The sequence below is a fragment of the Channa argus genome, chromosome 11, assembly GCF_033026475.1.
Source record: "Channa argus isolate prfri chromosome 11, Channa argus male v1.0, whole genome shotgun sequence".
NCBI lineage: Eukaryota > Metazoa > Chordata > Actinopteri > Anabantiformes > Channidae > Channa > Channa argus.
Genome location: NC_090207.1, coordinates 23,671,508 through 23,693,879, shown reverse-complemented (window position 1 = coordinate 23,693,879; position 22,372 = coordinate 23,671,508). Strand labels below are relative to the sequence as shown.

The 22,372-nt window shown below is 40.5% G+C and overlaps 1 protein-coding gene across 6 annotated transcripts; it reads right to left on the bottom strand.

The window, feature by feature from the left end:
• Window positions 1-532: 532 nt before the first annotated feature.
• On the bottom strand, window positions 533-22,000 carry bicdl1 (BICD family like cargo adaptor 1). Of its 6 annotated transcripts, none has more exons than XM_067519806.1 (12): window positions 20,537-22,000; window positions 19,142-19,357; window positions 12,456-12,572; window positions 11,896-11,907; window positions 10,589-10,735; window positions 10,213-10,392; window positions 9,900-10,118; window positions 8,825-8,968; window positions 6,949-7,079; window positions 5,378-5,523; window positions 4,947-5,059; window positions 533-4,113 (listed from the first exon to the last, which is right to left on the bottom strand). In XM_067519806.1, exons 1-12 carry the CDS (start codon window positions 20,927-20,929, stop codon window positions 3,937-3,939), a joined length of 1,995 nt encoding a protein of 664 aa, XP_067375907.1. In that variant the 5' UTR covers window positions 20,930-22,000; the 3' UTR covers window positions 533-3,936. The 6 variants fall into 6 exon arrangements, 5 of the variants coding, with proteins under 5 accessions (XP_067375907.1, XP_067375908.1, XP_067375909.1 ...); XR_010915465.1 differs by having other exon boundaries at window positions 3,975-4,113; window positions 5,403-5,523; window positions 20,537-21,998; XM_067519807.1 differs by lacking the exon at window positions 11,896-11,907 and having other exon boundaries at window positions 20,537-21,999.
• Between the last annotated feature and the right edge of the window lie 372 nt (window positions 22,001-22,372).

Below are 22,372 nucleotides of genomic sequence, written 5' to 3'. Positions count from 1 at the left end.
ATGGCGTGTCTGTCACTGCAGGCATCAGGATGTTTACCACAAAAGGAAAACGGCAGACGGTGTTTTGAAAATGGATTCAGTACAGTCTACAGTCTTCGAGCGCCAGACTCAAACAATAAAAACAACAAAACACAAAACAGCAATTAGGACATAAATGTGGACAGAAACATTACACTGAAATATTTCTCTAAAGTAATGTGGCATGAAAAGAGACGAATTATAGTCTATGGCCATGGCAGGAGTGACTGATGTTAAATTCAAGTTTTTCCTCACCTGTCAATCAGCCAACGGAACAGGAACCACTCAGTCCCACACTACAAATACGCAAAACAAATTTCAGATTGTTTTTTATCTAACCCATTTTCACACTTCGTTTATTTCTGCCTGGGGAGGAAACATTTCCCTTCAGGCAGAATTATTAAACTTTTGAATAAGGCACCCTTTATTTATTTATATATATATATATATATATATATATATATATATATATATATATATATATATATATATATATATATATATATATATATAATTTTATTTTTTTTAAATAGATGTTATGAATGCCTGGACTCTTATCCAAATGATCTGTTTGTGAGTGCTGAAGGTGGACACTCCCTTTTTGGCTCCTGTGAAGATTTAAAAATCTTGACATTGATTGTTTGGTATTTTTTTAGTTATTTATATATGTTTTAGGGTATTTTAGCGGGGTGGGGCATTTCTGTTCAATTCTAATTCTGGTATCACCGTTTAATTTGTTATTCATTGTTGGTGCTGCCAGGATACACGGAAGAGATTTTTAATCTCAATGAGGTCAAAAAAATATTAACAAGTTTGAGGATATTAAGTTGACAAAACTCAAAAAATCTGCTGTTTATCCTCCAGCAGTACACTTAATTTGCCTTTTTTTAGCTCATTAATAGATCACATCCTGAAGTTCGCAGACCAAAATGAATAAATTCTAAGTTATTTACAAATGCAGATTTCCGTTTAGCCTTTGGTAAGAACCCCTAATAAATTACTTATTGACATTTTCTGTTTAAGATTTATAATGTGTATTATGGCCCGTTATCTGTGATCCATTTGTATTTAAACTAGATTTTTAAATGGATTATTTAAAAATAGTCCCTTTTCAATGTTTGAACAAAGGCAGGTTAGCCAACTCTGTAAAAGCTGGCAACCTAAAGGTTTTCTAACGGACCCTTAAATAAAATTCCTAAACAATTTATTAGCAATCAGTAAGCCACTTAGAAATTGTTTATAAAGGGTGACTTATCAGAAAGAGGTACAGGGGACTGCCAACTAGACTAAACTAGGTGAAGAACTACCAATCTGGGGGGCATTGGGATTGTTTGGACAGAAGAAAAAATGAATAACATCTCAAATGCACGTAATGCCCAGACAGTCATATAAACATGTATGAATGATAACTTCCAGCTCACCAGTGGATTTCTTACTCACTGTATGCACACACATGAAAATAGAGCCTACAAAAAACAATGTACATGTATATATCTCTCTAAAAAACGTTGTCATTCAAAAGGTATGCATCTTATTTTCTTGTTACAAATATATTGATTTCATCCAAACCTGTTCAGCTTGTTATAAAAATCATTCTTTGGGTTGATCCTTCCCAACAACCAGCTGAGATGACAAGAAGACATCTGCATAGGTTTGCACAGCTGCATTAGACGTGAGTCCGAACACAGACAGACATGAAACATCACTGTGCCACACTGGTCTGAGGGTCAACACATACTGTTTTACCTGTGGAGTTACAGATATGTGACGTAAAAAGGAAGCCCAACAGCTAAGAAATCAAAGTGATCAAAGTGCCCATGAATGGATGCAATGAGAACGGAGGTAGACCTTTTCTATTAGTGGTGAAACAAAGCAGCAGGAAGTTTGTTTCTTTACACCAACACACCCTTGAAGACATGTGAAATTCAACGGGTTATTGTTGAGCTGGATTGACTGACCTGGAGATTAACATTCTACGTAGTCCTTCCTCCTTCTGAAGCTGATGTAAACATTTTAAGAATTTGGTCAACTAGGAAGATGATTGACATCATGAGGGACAATGTCTTCGGGAAATATTTTAAATATTAAAAATATGATGACATGTAGAAGAACATACCACCTGGACCAACAGGATCAACAACTTCAGCCAATCAAAGGTTTATTCAGGTATCAGAGATGAGCAGATGGTAATGTGAAGCAGACCCAAATAAAAAGTGCTGCTGATTTTTTTTTAGCACATTCAGCTAATTTGCCCTGGATCCCTTTGCCCTGCTCAAGCTTGAGTTTATTTTATTTCAATATAAGACATGAAATTTAAACATGATGAAATGTACCACTTAGAGGGACAAACTGGAGAACAAATTTAAAGGGGGGACCTATCACTAGTCACTGGAGAACCTCCCACCCTGTTAAACTGTGAGGTCATAGTGGAGTCGTACTGGACTGCACTATATAATAAGGGCTTCTGATGTTTTGGCCTCCTCATGCATTTTAAATAGGGTGGCCAAAGGATTAGAACCACCTTTTAGATAAATGCCCACCAGTACGACTCCACTACCCACTATGACCTCAATTATAACCTTTCTGATAGTTTCAAATTAAAAACTGTGAAATTGTGACATTGTAAAAGTAAAAATCCTGACCGAGCTGCTGCATTGGTTTTGCATTGAATGGTAAAGGTGGACATAATGCAGTGGCCATGGAGGGTATATTCACCAGCAAGTCACAAACTGGGTCTGTCATTTGTGGTGGCAGAAGGTTTTAACTTTCTTTATTTGTTTGTAATGTTAAGTGTTTTCTTCATACTTGAAACTTGGGGCACCCTGAAGAAGGTGTAACTGCCATTTCAGGTGCTACAGGACAATTCTCTGGATCAGAACCAGATACAAAGCACAGCACCCATTCTAGAAAGTGCTCAGTGGTGCATTTGCTTTGGCATGTGAACAGCAAGAGTTGGGGATCTAACAGCTGACCCTGTGATTGGTAGATGACTCACTCCATTTGTCCTAAGTTTTATTCTTTACCCCCACAGGCAAATTACAGCAATTTGTAGCCCTAAAAATAAAACAAAACAAATTTAAACAAGAACCCTCCATAGAGCTGAGAGATTTTAATGCTGAGAACAATACTTTACACATTGTACATTGTTATAATATAGAAAATATTAATTTATGCACCTTTAGTATCTCTTTTCTGAGCCCATCAGCTTTATGGAAGTTCATTGCTCTCTCACTGTAAGTTTTGATCTCAAAACGTAAAAACAAAAAGTGATTATTAGGAAGAAAATAAGCAGTCTGCTATCATCCTGATGCATAAAGTCATCGCCTCCCATTTTGAACATCCCCTGAAAAATGAATAAACCTGAGAGACCATCGGACTTGGCTGAAGCGTCATTGTCAGTGTCCTGCTTTGTCCCTTTCTTATATTTTTCCCATGATCCCGCAGTGTCCCATATATCCATACGTCTTTCCCCAGAATCCTCGGCCTGATAAGTGGTATGCATACAATAAGAGTTTCTACATAGTGTTCCCCCTCTACAGAGTTGGCAGTGGGCAAGTAGAGATGGTTGTAGGCACTACAAGGAAACCTTCCTGTCTGGAGGTAAACTTTGGGACCCTGTTCATGTTCTGTCATACTGATACTGTAGCTTTCAATGAGAGGGGCTGAGGCCAAAGCCTCTGGGGAAGTCATATTCTTATATTTCTATCTCTCACTGTCAGGAATCACCGATTTATAGTAAGGAGAAGAGTGATGGGACAGATAAAGTGCAAAATGACCCCCCCTCCCCCCTACAAACTTTAGCATGTGCCACCGCCCGTCTTTGGCTGTGTGGTTACCCCCGTACTGTGATGTCACTCCCTCCTGGTCCCTCGCCTTGTCTGTCTCTGTCTGCTATGCTCAGGGCCAGTACAATAACACTCAGTTCTTTTTAAAGAAAGAGAAAAGTCTCTTGTCCCGGTCAGAGATGCGATGAGCTCGTCTGGAGGACTGACCGCCGTGGGCCTTCAACGACCCTGACAGGGCAGAAGGGGCCACAAGCCACTCGTCCTGGTGCTTGTCCATCAACTGCTGGTCAATCACTCTGTGCATGTCATCCTATAGCCAAGGACAGAGAGGTGAATGAGGGGGAAAGGAGTGGAATGACACACAAACAGGCCAAATGGTTGGATGTGATTGGACATTTTGTGCAAAATGGGCTCATTTATCAATAATTACAAAGTCACCACAATCACCTTTCACCCACAATTAGTTGCTATCTTTTAAACTGCACTGTAATGAATGACAACTGTTATCCATTAAAAGATAAAGCAGTGGGTGAGCTTGTGATGGCTTAAAAAAAGCAAAGAAATATATTTATGGTATGTCTGTATGTTGGATAAGGATTTCCTCTAAGATTACGGCAAAGAATTTACGAGGCACAAGGGGGTAAAATTATTTAGTAGCTCAAGAAAATGTTCGAGCAAAGTATCAAAAAACAATTTTCTGCCGCAGAAGCATGCAGCCCCTGAGATTTAGTGGGATCTCGGCTACAGTAAGTTGCACCACACACCACCAGGGGGCTCTGACAAGCTGCTGAATCATGGCTGCTTCTTTAAATTGTTTCTAAATCAATACTTAGTTCATTATACTACCATCTAAAATACAGGCCAAATATCTAAACTAACGTGTTTAGATATTTGAGTTTTTGAATTTTAATGTCATCTAATATCATTTAACCCTGAGGTGGACACCATGGGTTTGTTGTGTTTGTGTCTCTCAACAGACAGGCTCAGCAGTGTGCCAATATCCTTATCCAGTATCTGTCCTTTAGTAGACGCAGGTATATGGAGAGAGGGAGAGAGAGGCAGGTGGAGAAAGAGTGTGAGGTGGGATGGGTTTCTGTGATGGTTAATGGTTGGGATGGACTAGATGGCGCAGCTCTGGCTCACCTCTAAGGCAGGAGGGGGGCACCACAGGGGAGAAAGGGTGGTACAGAAGCTGAGAAAGGCCACTAGATCAGAAACCACAAGAGCCAAACAGTAAAGAGCCCTGAGGAGGCAAACTGTGGGCAGGGAGATAAGAGAGAGGAAAGAGCTGCTAGTTAGGGATGAGGGAGGGGAGAGGGACAAAGACTGAACCTCAAAAGGTAATAAAGTGGTTTAGTGTATAGCATGGATTGTAAAACTGTTAAAACTTTCTGACACAAAACACTAAAGTGAAGGGAAGTTAAAGTGAATACACTCTTAAATAATAGTTTTCTTATTCATTTTTTAAAGGTGTTGGCTGAACAAAATTGTGCCGAAAATTACATTTACAGGACAGTCTTTGTGCAGCAACCTTTACACTTTACCAAAATACAATAAAAGAGGTTTTTACTAACGTGTCGCTCGTGGCCTTTGACCCACCTGCCAGGCCTCCAGCTGCTGTGAGAGGTTGAGCTTCTGCTGGATGGCGTCCAGGAGCTGGCTATTAAGAGACATGATGTCTATTTTACACTTGGCCAATTCCATCTCCACCGCTTTCTTCCTGCAAGACACAAAGAGAAACTTTTGGGGTCCTGCTAGTATCAAGGCCTTTTGAAAACAGGGCTTTGGTTGACTTTAAATGGTCATAAACATACACTAGTTGTGAGAAATACGCTGATTCACTTTCCAGCTGATCGTGATGAGAATGTTGAAACCAGTCTCAGGTAAGTCAGGTGATTTGAGACACTTTTTGGTAGATTACAAAGAAAAGTACAAACAGTTCTGAAGAATATCTTTTGTTTTACTTTTACAATTTGCTGTATTTCAATCCAGAAGTTATGTAGCCAAGTAAAATACTTAAATCTTTGGGAACCTCTACCTCACTCCAAGGACATGTTCAGGTAAATGGGACACCAAACATATTTCATGTTGGCTTGTTTTGTAAATGGTTAAACAAATTAATTGGTTTAGTCATTAATTGTGGTCATTGTGTCTGGATGTACTGTACTGTAATACATGCATGTTTGTTTGAGTTTGTGTAACCATGACAGCTACTCCTGGACTATTGTGAGTAACTAATGGGTTAGGGTTGAAGGTTAACATTGCTTTAATATTTTGAATTGACAAATATACAAAACCTAAAAGTATGGTTCCAGGCAAAAGACATCCGTAGCAACCCTGTAATAATGTGTATGGCGTTATTGGCTACTTATATTTGAAAAGTGGCCAATCATATTTTGGCCACCCCAGGTGCCACCCACCTGCAGTAAGAAGCAGGAGAACTGACCAAATCAAAAGCTGAAAAGATTTTTTTTCATAATATTTTATTATTATGTTCACTTAAGTCGTATTTTGTCACATTGGAAGGTGGCAGTAGTTGCAAGCAGATAGTCCCCAACTGTTTGTTAGTATTTGGATTTCAAAATGGTAAACCACATAAAATATATATGTTACGTATTGGGTATTCTATCACTGAACAAACACTGTAAAAACACATTATTATGAATGCATATGTTAACATATTAAAAACCTTTTAATTCATTTTCCAAATTTGCTACTGAACATATTTTCCCCAAAATGTCCAAATGCACAAAGCAAATAAAGAGAATGATAATCTCGTTGTTCTGCATCTGCATCTGCAGTTTTCATAGTTTGGGCATTTCCAGAGGGTTGGAAAGTTTGATGCTTGGCCTAATTTCACTGTTCACTTTTTGAATTTTCTCTTCCTAGTAAGAAGATTTATCTCAGGAATTAACTTCGTGTGTGTCCTACCTTATCGTACTTCTTTTTAAGGAAATCAGCATGTAATATGGCAAGTACAATGCTGTAGGCCAAGCTGTAAAAACCCACGACTGTCCTTTAAACACATGTATTTATCAAGTGTAGTATATTTATCATGAAACCTCTGCTCCGGTTTGCCTATAGCATGATTATTTGATGTACTATCTGGAGTTGCATCAGTATTTATCATGTGATGTGATCCTACTTGGCTATGGCATCATCTCTGTCTCTGATAGCACTCTGGAGCTGCTCGCTGGGTTCTCGGACTTCAGCCATCGTCCTCATCTGCTCATTTTCCTCTCGGAGAGAGCACATCTCTACAGAGAGTAGTGCCATCTGTAGGTCACAAAAAAAAACAGATGCGTGAGATGGGCCTTATAAATGAAACATTGCTCCCAGGCAAGTTGTACCAAGCCATGATCACAAGCGTCACATTTACACTGGCTCAAACTGGTGAGGACTACATTTCCAGCATTGGGTCATATAAATGTTATTCTTAGAGATAGTCATTAGTCTTAATGCTACGTCAACCCGCCAGGAAAGATTAGAAGTGATGTTAAATGAATGAGGGCTGTCTGACACAACGCAGCCTTAGTGTTACCTTATCTCTCTGTCGTGCTTAGTTTTAAATACCAGTTTAGGGTGGCTAGATCACAAAAGAAGGACAAAGAAGAAAAACACAAACAACGAAGGAGGAAAACATCTTTTACTTACTAACTGTCAACACTGACATATGACAGCATCCAGTCATTTACTGAGATGACAAGCCTATCCCTTGGCTTTTATGGATTATGTTTTTCCATAGCAAATATATCCCTCACTGGGTCCATCCATTACTTTGACACTAATGTTCAGTTACTGCTTTATTTGTTAGCAGCCAGCAGAGGTACAGATCACTTTATAGTGCAGCTTTCTCAGTTATCAAGAGGATACAATCTCTCATTTTGCTTTGGAATCTCATAACCAAAATGTCTCTAAGGCGTAATAGATTGATGTATGCTTCCAAAATGTGGTCATCTTTTCACATGAACAGAAAACGTGGGAATGATTAGCATTTATGAGCCCACACAATCACCACAGCTGCTGAGTGCAGAGTCATTTATTTGTAATGTGACGTATGACTAAATGAGCAAATTAACAATTTCCAACCAAATTTCTTGGGGATTTAGAAATGTGTTTCTACACAAATCAAATGCCAGTCTTCTAATTTTTCTACATTCAGTCCAAATGCCCATGACAACCAGAGAACTATTTACCTTATAGGAGTTCAAACTGGAAAACCGAGTGCACCTAATACTATATTAAGTATTTCATCCCTTGATAAAATCTGTCTGATCTGTTCTCATCCATTGGGAATAAAAGTTTCAAACTATTTCGAAATATTTGAGGTAAATATTTTATGGATTCCATTTAATATTCAGCTAGCTTTGAAAGAGGCACTTTATTCTTTATTTTTATCTGCCTTTGGTTTGCACAATTATAGTCTTTCCAAGATTGTGGTCATTGCCTTTTTTTTTTTTTATTGCCTTATTCCAAAATCCCAGAGAACTGTGTACTCTTCCCACTGAGCCACCAGGCCTCCCCAGGCTGGAAATAAACAGTATGTAATAGAAATTGCTTTGTTCAGGAGATTGTACGAGATTATCCAACTTCTCATCCTTGAGGCTGAGGTTGGTCTGGTGGAGGTACTTGCAAACTTGGTCCGAGACATCTTTATGTCTCTCTTTAAATGTTTGACAGTCATATTTCATCTAAGGTTTTGAATTACTTAGTACTTAATTGGTACTGAAGAGACTTGCTCACACTTCCCAATCAGGTGAAGCTATGGTGTAACGTCATTTTCTGTGGCTTTGTGCAAGATATCCTTCATAGGCTCATAATACATTGGAAATTGTTTTTGATTATATGATTATGATAGTACTCTTTTGCAGTGCGATTTAAGGGAGCTCAGCCACTCCAACACTATGCACATCCAACTAAGTTGTGGCATAATCTTATGTCGCCTCACCTCGACTAACCTACACTTTCAATAACATGCACATTTATATTATACATTTATATTACACAGTGATGATTGTCACCTGATTGTGAAGCTGCAGCAGCTCCTGTTCATTGCTGTGTGTTTTCTCGTGCTCAGCATCATACAGCTCTCTGACCTCCCTCAGCTCCTCTCCCAGCTTCCTCACCTGCTCCTCCAGAGCCTCCTCATCACTACGCCGCGAGCCCTTCAATGCACAACACACACCACTTCACAACAATGCAGCCTAGATGCACAAAGCTTATTATTGTGTGTTTTAAAAAGGTCCGGGGAGATTTTATTGTCAAAGTATTATTATGTTAGCTGTAAACTACTGTATCTGATTAAAATGTATCTGATTAAAAGGTAGACTTTATTTAAAATACCTGAAATACATCTGAGTAATTGAAATATTGCCAATCTGTTGTTATTTGTTAGTTCCAGCCAACATTCTTACAACAGTGAATTGGCTCCCAAATTTTGCAAAATCAGAGTCAGGTCCTGAATTTATAAACTGAAATTAACATTAACACTAACTTTACTATAAAATAAATAAAACATTTTAGACCGAAAAACAAAAAGATAAACCTGGGAGTTATCCTAGTCATCAGTCCACTTCATGAGAATAAGGGAGGTTGTTTATAGAGGAGGTTGCTTCTACTCCTAAGCATTTTTATAATGAATATACACATGTTAAAATAGAACAACTTTTATAGACGAAAAATAATCCAAGCCAGATTTCTTCGAAAAACCTAAACTAATCTGCTAAGTAAAACTAAAGTGGAAAAGTGGATAGAAAGTGGAAAAAGACATAAAAACTAACTGGAAAAGTGGAAACTCTAACTGTAGCTACATCCTATGACTGAGAATTACGTTAACTAAATATCCAAACCCTGATTAACGACTTTTCCCAGAGTCTGTATTCCAGTTTTTGGTGGTGACTATTATCATTTTCTGGTTCTTTCTTAAATAGTAAAATGCAAGTTTACAAGTACTGTTGTATTCATTTAAATGATAATAGTGCAGAATTGCATAGATCTTTTTGGAAGAACATAAGGAGTTAAGCATTACCTCTATTGTATTTTAAAACAGAGGCTATTATGCCAGTGATGAGTGTTGATGAGCGTGTTGTTTATTACCGTGGACTCATTGCCATCGAGCAGATTCTTTGTTAACCTCCGTAGCTCCAATAGGCTAGTGTGGAGACTGCCAGTAGGCACATCCTTGGCTGAGGATGTCTCTGAGGACTCGTCCATGGAAGAGTCTGTGGACAGCGCTGAGTCTGTGACGTCATTTCCCCGGAGATGGGAGCAGAGTGAGCGGACCTCACAGTAGGCTTCCCATAGCTGGAGACGCAGCTAAGCACACAGGTGGGAGAGAGAATGGTCAGATATTTGTGGTGCTTACAGCAGGTTCGATCAAGCAAGGAATTGACTCAATAATTCGAACAACCTGCTCCCTTTCCTGCTCCTGCTCCTCCTGCTCCATGCTCTGCTCTATCTCACACAGGAGGCTGGATGGGTGAGGGGTGAGGCTGTGGAGGCTGTGCTCCTCTGTCAGCTCCTCCAGCCGAGCAGTCAGCTGCCTATGGGACATCTGAACCTCCTGGAGCTCTAACTGGCTCTGTCGCAACTGGACACAAAAAATGGAGGCACAACTGGAACTTAGTGCGAAGTAAGAAAACCAGCAGGCACGAGGCCTGACAGCAGTGTTTGAATGTTGTAAGTGGGTAAACAAAAAGAGACTTGGTAGAATGTACTAGCAAGACAAGACTCACAGTATCTAGAGACAGAGTAGATACACACAAATATTTTGCCTGTCTCTATACCTGTAGGTCTTTCTCATGGCACTGCTTCTCCAAAACCAGTGTCCTCTCTCTGAGGTCGTCTGCTGTATTCTGCAGCAACTCGTTCTCCTCCAGCATGGCATGCACCCGGCGCTCCAGCTCCATCTTCCTTTCCGACAGCAACTTAATCTAACGTGTCAAACATCACGGGTGAGTTACTACGCCATGGGAAACAGCTATTAAACCTGAGGATTGTTCAGACTTTCCTGGCGGTAGGTAGAGGACAGAAAGGCAGCCATGGACCTGATTAAAAAGGCTAACTTTTGTTTTGTTGCCGACTGTGGGGCATGCTGGGCTCCTAAAGAGGATTAAAGAAGAACTCCCACCACTCTAAAGAATGTCTGTTGCCTAGCACGGGTGTATGCGTCAGTTGCCACCCTCGTCTTAAGGAATGTCTTTAGTTATATGTTAGGGCCTCTACAAAAGTTGATACTGGCTTGCTGTGCCTGTGCAGTGGCCTTCTACTGAAGGCTAAAACTGTTAAACAAACATCAGCCCTCTTTCATTTGTGTCCCTCCTGCTTTTGACCTACATCTGGTAACCTACTTCACAGTGCAGGAGCTTAAACGAGGATCAGTTGTTTTCACTACTCTATGATCATCTACATTACCGGTTTGTGGATGTTTCTGGACGGCTACACTCTCCGTAGTCTCTGTCTTTACTCAAATAGGTCAAAAAGCCATTAGTCATCAGCACATGTCAAATACAAGCAATGCATTGAAAAAAGTGGGAGCACCCAGAGATTGCAGTATCTCAGCTAAATATAGACTGGTAGCTTTTTCTTCTAATTATAGCACAGGCTCTGCAGTTTGGGTGTTTTCTGTCTGGCTTTGATGGGAAGTTACGAGGGAAATCTCAAAACTGTTTTTTATGCTCTTAAAGCACCTGTGTTCACAATATATCAGGCTGATATTATACATGGATACAGCTGACGTCACACCACATCTCATGCTCTGAATACCAAGCACGATGTCGGGAAACAGGGATTGCCATACTGCTGTGGAAATGTCACAGGATGACATAGGATATGACTTTATTTAACAGTACTACACATTAAATGTAAAAATACTACAGTATTAAGGTAATATGAGGTCACCATTCCATTCAATAAAAAGCAAGTAATTCAATAATCTATCCTATGAAATAATCCTACTTTTATCAGGTCATTTAATTTAACAGAGTGGAAGCAATTTGCATGTTGAACAGAAGATAATGGTGCAATCCTCGTTTCTATTATTTTACAAGACGTAACATGCAGCATGCAGCCCAACCAACTACCAACTACTCACTTCTAGCCCTTGCTGCTCCATCCAAGAGGGAAGAAAGATGAGAGAAGGAGTTACAGGCAAGAAGAGAGGAGAAGATAAAGTACAACAAAAAGTGCCCTAACATAATAACCGCATCCAGTATCATCACAAATCAAAGGTGAACATCTCTGTGAAAACTAAGCCAGCGTTTGCCTTTATTGTAACTTTTCATAAAATATTGACTTCACTTTTCATGTAACTTTTTGCCAGACAGCAACAGCCGCATTACTGCACATTGGATTTTCTTTCATTTACGTGGCTTCTGTCGAGTCAGCTGCTTGAAAGACCCGATCATTTTGGATAGGATGGAACCAGAAGCAGGAAACTTCGTAGGAAGCTACAAAAATGTCTCCCGGTGACGTTTGGTGTGTTTTTTTTATTTGCAAATACCAACTACTATAAACAGGCAATAATAATTAAAATAACCTACTCATTCTTTCTGTTGAGCTTTTCTCAGGTTTTTTGTTCAGCTTTAGGTGGGTGACTGCTACAGTAAATATGTGAACCCTGTAAAAGTACAATTTGTTTGGATAGTGGCTCACCTCGGCCTGTAGAGTCTCTAGTCGTGTCATGTGCTGGCTTGTAGACATACTCTTCTCCCTGAAGTCATCCCGTAATGAATGGACCTGAGTGGACAGCTGCCTCTCCACCTCTGCAGCCTAGACAGAAACAAATGACTTTAAATCTAGCTGTTTTTACTGTATAGGAGTACAGGAGTAACACTGCAGTCCTTTAACACTGTCAGAGTCCCAATGAATCACAAAAGGGTTAAAAAAAAAAACATCAAAATCAATGCAGCAGAAACAGCAATAGCTGTTTTCTTTCATTTACATATTCCCCTCCCTTGTTAAAATCTGACACTTAAAATACACACAAAGCAACTTGACCACTGACAGTTCAGTTGCACATTCAGGTGTGTTAGTCCAGAGCCTCAAACATAGACAAGGAGTGGGCTAAGGTCCTGTCTTTCTAGGCTCACACTCCAGATTTCATAACTTTTCAAACTTCACCCCATAAGTCTTCAGTTCCCATCAGCAATGACTCAGCTGGCCAAACAAATGCATCAAATTTAACAATCAGCAACCTCTAAAATCCCAAACGTCTTTATACACAGATTTTCACATATGCAGCAGAACAGCTTTTTTTAGTAAAATTGGTAGATTCTTCTTTAGTTATTGTTCATGGTGATGCTTATTCAACAACACACCATTAAAGTGTTGCTCAGTTCAATTAGGTCTGCACAGCCACTCTTTAGTTCGTGCTCCCTTTCTCTGACTCATACTGTAAGCATACAAATATGTAGACATGTAATCACACAAATGTTCATAACATCGCAATTGCTTGACGCATAGTGTTACTTTACTTGTAAACCAGCCCTTCCCCCAGTCTGTTCCTGTAAATGGTGCGACTAGAAGGAAAATTTCACCTAAATGTCATGGACCTTTTTAAAAGCCTTGAACAGTCTTCTGTTTGTTCTTTGTGCAGTCACAGAAGCAGCAGCACCAGCAGACTCGGTGCATCAGTCGAGCTTATTGGACAGGTGGAATCAGGCCACACAGTGCCAGACTGTGCTTCATTAGCACAGAGCTGCTCTCAGGAGGCTATCATTCACAATATCATCACTGCCATGGCAACAAGAAAATCCTAAAAACCACATATCTCTCCAGCTCACTGAGCAGAGTAAACACTGAGGAGAGTAAAAATCCCTTTAAGTTTGGACAGTGAGTTTAAATTCTTAATTTGTTCTGGATTTTCTCTTTGTCCGTTGGTGCTAGGTGAAAATAAAGACAGAAAAACAGCCTCTAGGTGTCACTGTGCACTACTGCATCTTCTCAAGAAGATCTTTGAGGAGGTCAAAAGGTGCAAGTTAACTTGTCATTCACAAGATACAAGTTTGATTTACACTCACTGTGTGTGTAACACAAGCTGAATGATGAGCCTAACCGATGACTGATGTCATGCATGTTTCATTATGGTGCGAAAAAGAGACAAAGGACCACTGTTCGATGCATCATAATGAAAAAGGGGCAATGTAGATGCCCATATGCCCATTTAGAAGCTGAATGCACTTTGCTTCTTATAATTACACTGGCTTTTGAAATTTAGCTGATGATCTTTCCAAAAAAAAAGGAAAATATATATATACACTTACACTCACAAATATAATAATTTGTGTGTGACATTTAAAAGGGTGCTTCTAATGGAATGATGGGAGACCAAATCGACAGTTCCTGTTTTGTGCAAAAATTTATTCAAAAGTTTATCGGAACCCAATATGAGGCTTAAGCAGTCTGAGTAAATCAAATCAAATAGTTTTCTTCCACAGTTAATGATTGTTTTAGTCCCAAATCCCCTTTTGTTTTTCTGCTAAATTGCAGTAGACTTGTCAAAACTTTGACAAGGTAAAAGCAGATAAAAATAAAGAATTTGTGTCTAAATGTTGACATTTTAGATGATGTGTAGTATTTGGATGTACTATACTGTGTTGCTATTACATTGGTTTCTAGATTTGAACGTGAAGTAGCAACATCAATTGCAACAACAGTGTTTCTCAGGCCATCTTCTTCTTCTGCTACTACAAGCTAATGGTGTGAGCCTGTGGATTTCAGCCTTAGCGGCCAGATGTGGGTTTCTGTGTGACAGATGCACCATGCTGTCTTCTTCCTGGGAAACAGATGTGTGGTATGTGGTGGCCAGTGTTACAGCATGAAACAGTGGTAAAGTGAAATTTGACCCACTGGCCCATCGAGCTGACAGATGAGGATCATGTCAGAAAAAAAAAACAAAGACTTAACAGCAGGCTGTGTGATTTATAGATAGTCATTTAATCTATGCATAAATTCCTCAGCTATCCCAGCTCATGTGTCATCAGCGCAACATGGCAAACAAGGGCAAATGAGAGTGCTCCGACCAGAATCCAGGGCAGCAAAGTAGGGCTCAGCAGAAAGATGTGTTCCTTCACAGCATCTTTGCTCTGACATTTATCTGAGCAAACACTGCACATCCTTCCTGCAGGAGGAGGAGGAGAGCAGACGGTTGAACAGTAGAACAGTAGAACATCACTAACTCTCCTGCTGTTTTCAGTTGCAGTCTGTGACTTTGGAAGATGATCTAGCAATTGTGACTGCAGGTGAATCACAGTTCCGTGGTGGTGCAACCTAGCATCAAACACTCTGTATCCTTGTGCCACTTTGTAGAGCACATTCCCATGGTAACAACACATGGACTTTCAATTTGCATGTCATTCGTGTTGTCATAGCAACCAGAGAGAAGTCGGATTGGTGGAGCTGCAAGTTGTGGTCGCAATGTTTCTGGTATTTTCCTTGTTCGCTTTCACAGAGCGCTGCCTTGTCTAGACTTACGGAAGATGCGGCAATCCCATGTTGCATAACAAGCCCACAGAGTGACAAACAGAGCCAATGACAATGCTGATCCTAAGAGAAACAACTACTTTAAAGTGATGGGAGGCAGGTGTTATGGGCTCTAGTGACTGAATGGCTGAAAAGCTGACCACTGTTCAACGCTGGCTGGAAGTTGTAAAAAGAGGAGTGAAACTGAATCCTGTGCAGAGTGTGATGGGGAAGCACAGACATAACATAGGATCCTAAATTTCTAGTTTTGTTCTTAAAAGTGTTTTCAAATCATGGCTTGATTGTTAAATTGTTTGAAATTAAAAGAAATATTTTGTCCTCCTCTGTGGCCTTAAATAAACAACTCTGATGAGTCAGTGGAGATGGTTGTCAATTTTTAATTAGGTAAATTCTGGAGACTGGAGGGAAGTCAAATTGATCATGGCTGTAAAGCATGCAGACACTTAAGCTGGAGTCAGTGCATCCCCATCCTTCTCTGGCCATGTGTGGTAATGTAATTAATGAAAGGTCCTGTTCCGGCTGGTTCACTCTGATCAGATTAGACTGTCCTCATATTAAAAGACCCATGCAGACAAGCACAGACCTCTGAGCCTAAACTCCTAAATCAGTGCGAACATAAATATAATATATAGTTTTACTGCCAATTGGCAGAAATTCAATTAGACATTGCAAACACACATCCCCAGAGGAACAACCACAGGGAGTATGTGTGTCAGCTCAAGATATAAGGCATTTTTTAGCCCTAATATCTAAGTTACCTGCTGTTATTAATCAACTAGAGTATGGTTTGGAGTTGTTTCGGTACCTAACTGAATGCATATGGCATGGGTTTTAGTACGGATTAGACCCTAATCCCCTTAGTGCTGCATCTTACCACAAGACTTACATCACTTCTTATGGAAGACCTGCCCTCTCAAGGTCACTCCATTGCAGCCAATTGAAGGCTTTTTTCTAAATCTAAGCTTTGGAAGATTTGCTTTGATAATGTAATACCCTTAACAATTATATGTATTTTAAATTAATATTACATTCTTCAAAACAACAATATATAATAAGAAATTACTAAATAAATACTGAATAAATAAATACAAATATTATAATTGTACTGTATACTTTATAAACACCTAGTAAAAACAACACATACATAAATATATAAATTCCTAATTTTTCATTTATGGATATAAATGTAGTTTTGTGTTATACTTTAAATTAATAAAAAAGAAGCAGCTAGGTATTCATTCACTGACTAACAAGCCAGTTTTTGAGTTCCATAATCAATCAAACTGGTTCTTAGTAGACGTGTCTGTTGTCTAGTCACTGCTCACTGTGAATTCAAGCAGGCATGCCAACACTAACAAGCTCATAATCGCTCGATGGGCAGGGGAACATGTTCTTTTTCATAGTTTTTTGAACGAGGCTGCATACCAGCTGATTTAGTTCATAGCAATTCTTTTCCAGTTAAAGAGTTAACCATGATGAGAGAAAGGGAGGCCAGATGAAAATAGCAGCTCTCCAGCGGCCTCACTACTGCAGGGTTTCTTCAGGGAAGTTTTAGTGCCTCCATTCACTCAAAGCTGCAACAGTTAATGTTAGTCACAGCCCATTGCTTAGTAATGAGCCCAGACAGAGAGAGAAAGAAAAGAAAGCAAGACAGAAAGAGAGAAAAGGGGAAACAAAGAGTGAGAGAGAGAGTGAGAAAGCACTGTGCCTAATCTAATTTATTCTATTACCCAGCAGGTCTCACTCTATCAGCCCAACACACTGAATCATTAGATGTGGATCGATGCTGTCAATTAGGTCAAATGAATTTCACTGAGTCAGAAAGACCACAAGGTATCCCCCCCCCCCACCCCAAAAAATGTGCAAACCACTTTCAGGAAATACTAGGCTCCGGGTTTCAGTTAAATGAACTACAATGTAATTGTGCTAAGTGCCTGGTTATGCGACAATCCATAGTGACTGACGCACATCTCTTGCTTGCAATGATTATGGTGTTGGGACAACACCAAGGGCCAGCAAACAGATCTAATCTGATCAAGAGAACACTGAGACCTGTGGTGACTTAGGGGTTAAACTCATCCACACAGAGACTTCTCCTCCCCGAACAGCATGTGCCTGGCAGCAGATCTTATCTTCTCCTGGGAGGGGTAACAGCACACACAAATGTCAGTGTCACCACAGACAGCACTGCTGACGGGGTTATCAAGCACCTGTACGGGCTTGTCAGTCTTTGTACAAACAGCATTGGGGCATCATGAAAGGTAGACTGGACAGCCACTGGCAGCCTAGCTGACAGCTAACACCACTTAGATTCACAGCTCTTAAGTTGTTATAATGGGTCTAGAGTTGTTTCACCGAGGATCCCTTTGACAAGCTAGGCAGCACCATGTAGTTCTGCAATTGGTGAAAAACAGGTTCATCTCTATGATAGAAAAGATGATTAACAATCATTCTCTATGGTTTTCAATGTTTGTTTTTAGTACGGGAATGAAGTGTGGGCAAATTAGTACAACAATGGCTATAAGCATGATATAGTGTGTGAATATATTGTCTTTTTTTTTTGGTGTAGATAGATCGAGTGGACTAAGATTGTACTGAGCTCCTTAGCAGGGATTACTGTACAGTAGCTACACACACTCACACTCTCAGCTCAATAAAGCTGCATCTACTGCCAATCTCAGTTTACCCTGAAGGGTGTCCAGCTTCCTGGTGATGATGTGATGTATCACATCATCACCAGTGGCATTCTTGTCCATCAATCAACACTTTGTAAGTGAACATTTATTATGAGACATTTTTGCCAGTCTATTAAAAATCAAAAACTATAAATTTTTCATTCGCAAAGTACTAACATCTGTTGCCACTGCGCTCTAAATCATCATGTTTGTATTAATCATCCTTGACGTGTGTCTGGAACTTGACAGACGTCCACCTGTGGCAAATGGAATTAAATGGACATAGTTTAAAAAGGCCCATATCTGTGTATATAAGATCCCACAGCAAACATGTCTGCATGTCAAAAGAACTTTTAGTCTTCCTAAAAGCACAGTGCTCTCAACCACCAGGAAGCATCCTAGAGTTGACTGGGAGTCACATTAACGGACCTTCAGAAATCCTGCGCCTGCCAGATGAGACAACCAATTTCAACTTCATTAAAGGTTACCGAGTTAAAAATGGCGATTCCAATTTCAAATTAAATCACAACACAACATGTTATTGTTTACCAGTGAAACAACATTCCAACACACCACAGAACAGAGACAACCTCCACATATATACACCACTGTTTCTTCTCTGTTTGTCTGTCCATCAATCTATCTTCTATCTATCCCGCTTTTTCATCTCTGCCAGTCATAACAGCTCCACTACAATTACCTGTCAATATGCAGAGTGCTATTGCGTAAGTGCGCAGTCCAATCATTCTAAATTATTAAATAATGGACCAAAAGCTATCCTTTTATATTGATGAGTTAGCATAATTCATTGATGTTAGAGGAAGACTATCACTCCCACCCCCCACCACCCAAGGGATGTTGAATCCTCACTTGGCTGAGCACCTTATGTCATGTCAGCCAGGCGTACTTGAACTGGACTGAGTGGCTTTGAGGCCAGGTCAGGGAGAAGCACATACTGCACACACACACCCACTCACACATCGCACACACTGGCACTTCCTTGAAAAATCTTTCCTGTTAAAGTGGATAGGTGTTTAAAGCAGCATTGAGAACATATGATACAGCAACTCAAAGCACAGACTAATTAAATGTCCCTTGCAGATTGGCCTTGAAGGCCTGAAGCACTACAGTACATCTGAAGCACATACAAAGGTACACACATGTAAGCGCACTGCTTCTCACCCTACTGAGTTGCTCCAAAAGTCTGTGGTTCTGTTCAGAAAGCTCACTGATGGCCTTGGTTTTATCCCTGTCAGCTTCTCTCAGCTGGACCTGCTGGCGCTCCAGCTCACCCTGCAGCTGCTGGACATCCGTCTCGAGCTCGGCTACACGGCCCTCCCACTCCCCTTCTCGACTTTCCAGACGTCGGCGTAACTCATGCTTCTCCTGCTCCAAGTGCTGCATGTGAATGAGGGGAGAGAGGGCGATATGGTTGATTTGTGTACCTTTATTTGTTTGGATTTAACTTACAGTATTGTCTACATTTTAGACAACAAAGGCTGAGACAAAGATCCTGGTGCTTCAGTAGAATGAGAAAGTTGTGCTCAATCAATGAAATACTTTACTGAATGTCAAAAAAAGTTCAAGATGACCCCTTCACTGAATTTTACTGTGCATTTTTTAAGGGCCTAGATTGCCACTCTGAACTTTTTTCCTTGTAGTGAAAAGCCAGCTGACAATGAAGACAGTTTGAATATGGTGCCATTAACCAGAAACTGTAGTTTTTTCCCACAAAACAAAGAATTAAAGGGATAAAGAGTGGCACCAACTTAAACTGTCATCAAAATAAAAACACAAGTTGAGTCAGGTGGACGCAAAATCACTAGATTATTTATCTAGTGATTTTAGATTGAACTAATCTGCCTCCTGCAGTGACAGTTGAGATAATTGGATGCTTCTTTCTATTCAGTGAATATTGGACAGATGCACTGCACCACCAGTTTCTGCCAGAGTTTGGAAGGGGGGTTGTTGTAATGGTTAAGTCCAAAGTTGAAGCAGCTGTCATCTGTGTGCCCACTATTTTCATCTCTGGGTAAAAGCTCGTAACAAAAGGAGGGATCAAAACAAGCCTGCAAAACAACACTGAGCACTGTTAGCATAGGATTCCAGGAACAACAACCGTGATAACAGGAGCTTGATATTAGGAGGCAGCTTATTTCTCTGAGCTGTAACATGTGGATGATTAGGGATCAAAGGGCTGAACAGATGTACAGTATACCGCAGGATTAGTTTTTAGGGTTTCTCAGACCACGTGTGGGTTTGGTGTGAAACAAAAAAAGCTCAGCTGTGCATCTTTCATAGTAAATACGGAGTTTAGTCCAAACTGCTTCTACTTTAACAGTAGTGACTAACAGTGAGCGACTTAATGTTTGGATCAGAATGACCAACATGTTTTAATTCATTCTAGCACAGTCCTCTGATTACTGTATATAATACCATAAAAAAGGAACCATGCTAAATGAAATCGCCTACAGGAGTTTACATTAGCAAGGCCCAAACTTGATAATGGCCTTTTGAGGTCAAACTAGAAAAGAGGCTTTTAAACTTAGTACATTATATTTGCCGTTCTTAGTTTACCTCTAATTTTTCGTTGAGATCTTTGTGCATTTTTTCATATTGCTTGGTCAAGTCTTGGTTTCTCTCCAGCAATGCTTTGCCGAGTTTAGCAGCTAAAACCAAGTCTTTTTCCTTTTGACGGAAGAGCGACAGTAAGTCTGCGTTATGCACCACCGCAGGCGTCTCTGGGTCCGACAGCTCCTCCTCGCCGTCCCGCTCCCCGGTAAGCATGGCCAGTTCCTCCTCCAAGGCCATGCCGAGGCCTCCGGAGCCGGCATGCCGCAGCGGATGACCCTGAAAGCCGCCGGGCTCCTGAGCGGCAGCGCTGGTCCGGGGCTCCATACAGTCGCTGTCCAGCTCCAGTGGTGCTGAAACCACGGCAGTCGTCTGCAGGTCTAAGCAGAAAGCGGACATCGCCGCCCGGTGGAGCAGAAGCCAACAGATAAGAGCCGATGATTTCACTCCGGATGAGCCCACTCTGCTCTGACTGGGCTGGGCTGACCGGAGCGGCTCGTTATCGGGAATTCATCCGCCATCATCGCAGTTCAGATGCTCGATCCGGTTGGATTGTAAATTGCTGTCTTCTCACGTTCCTCACGTCACTGGTCTCCTCGTTAACCTACCGGCCGCGACACTGCCTTTGATTGAATCCCAGCAAACGCCGCCTCCTCTGCAGCTCACTTGCTGTTGTTGCTGTTTATTATTGGACACACGAAATGTCTTTAGCCCGGTATGAATCGCCTCGGTGAGTTCAACGCAGTGGTCGGTCGATCAGGGTCCTTCCCATCTTGTGGTCCTGGGTCCCCCATAATGATCGGCCTGTTACACCACATGTATTCGACAGCCAAGAGATGAGCGCGATCCCGACACCTTCTGAATCCTTTTCCCTTGTTGAATGCGCGTTCGCGCCACGGTAGTGACGCCGACCGCAACCTGTTACAAGCGGCCAGCCCATTGGCTGAAAACGATAGGGCCATATTTTGGTGTTTTTCACACACACATCTGTGACACCCAGAAAATGAGCACGTGAAGAGGTAAAAAAAAGAACAGACTGATGCCTCAACGATGCACCAGGCATCGCCAGAAATGATAAAGCAGAAAAAAATGTGATGTTTCTGAAACCCCGTGATTTTATATTTTGCACAAACTAGTGCAAAAAACAAGGATAAAAAAGTGTGCAAAAATAGACAATAATTTACACATTTTACATAATGGTTTAAATATTTAACTTCTTTGAATATATCCTTAATAGACATTACCCTAGATTTAGCCACGAATCCCACGTTTTTCCGAACCTTGACTGTGTCATCCGAATCACTATATGATATAAAATATAGTGGGTTCGCCATTTTGTAGTAGTAGAATGTTGAATGTGTAAATCTATCCATTACATAGTGCAGCCAAAACTTCAATATGAAACTAATAATGTAGATGGCACATACACTATATTCTGCTTACAGTCCCACAATGCAATGCTCCTCGTTGTAGAGATGATAAACTTACTGGCTGAAACGGCTGTTAGTGATGACGCAGTATGACAAAGGTTAGTAACTAAGTGTGCGCAACCCATTGCTCAGTAATAAGAAAACAACTTTGTGTATGTTATATCAGGAATAGTGAATAAGTAAAGAGGGAGGGATTTCGGAAACACATGAGCGTCGCAGTCTTACGCAAAGGGAGTTATCGCGATGCTTTATTGTTGCGCACTTTTAACGTTAGTACCAACCCTGGGAATTTAAATACTACAGTATGTAAGGTGGCAAAAGTTTAATCTAATAAAAGTAGGTAAAACAGGTAAAACATGTATAAAAACGTTACTTTCTGCATATTGGTAAGGTTATTACTTGTTCAAACATA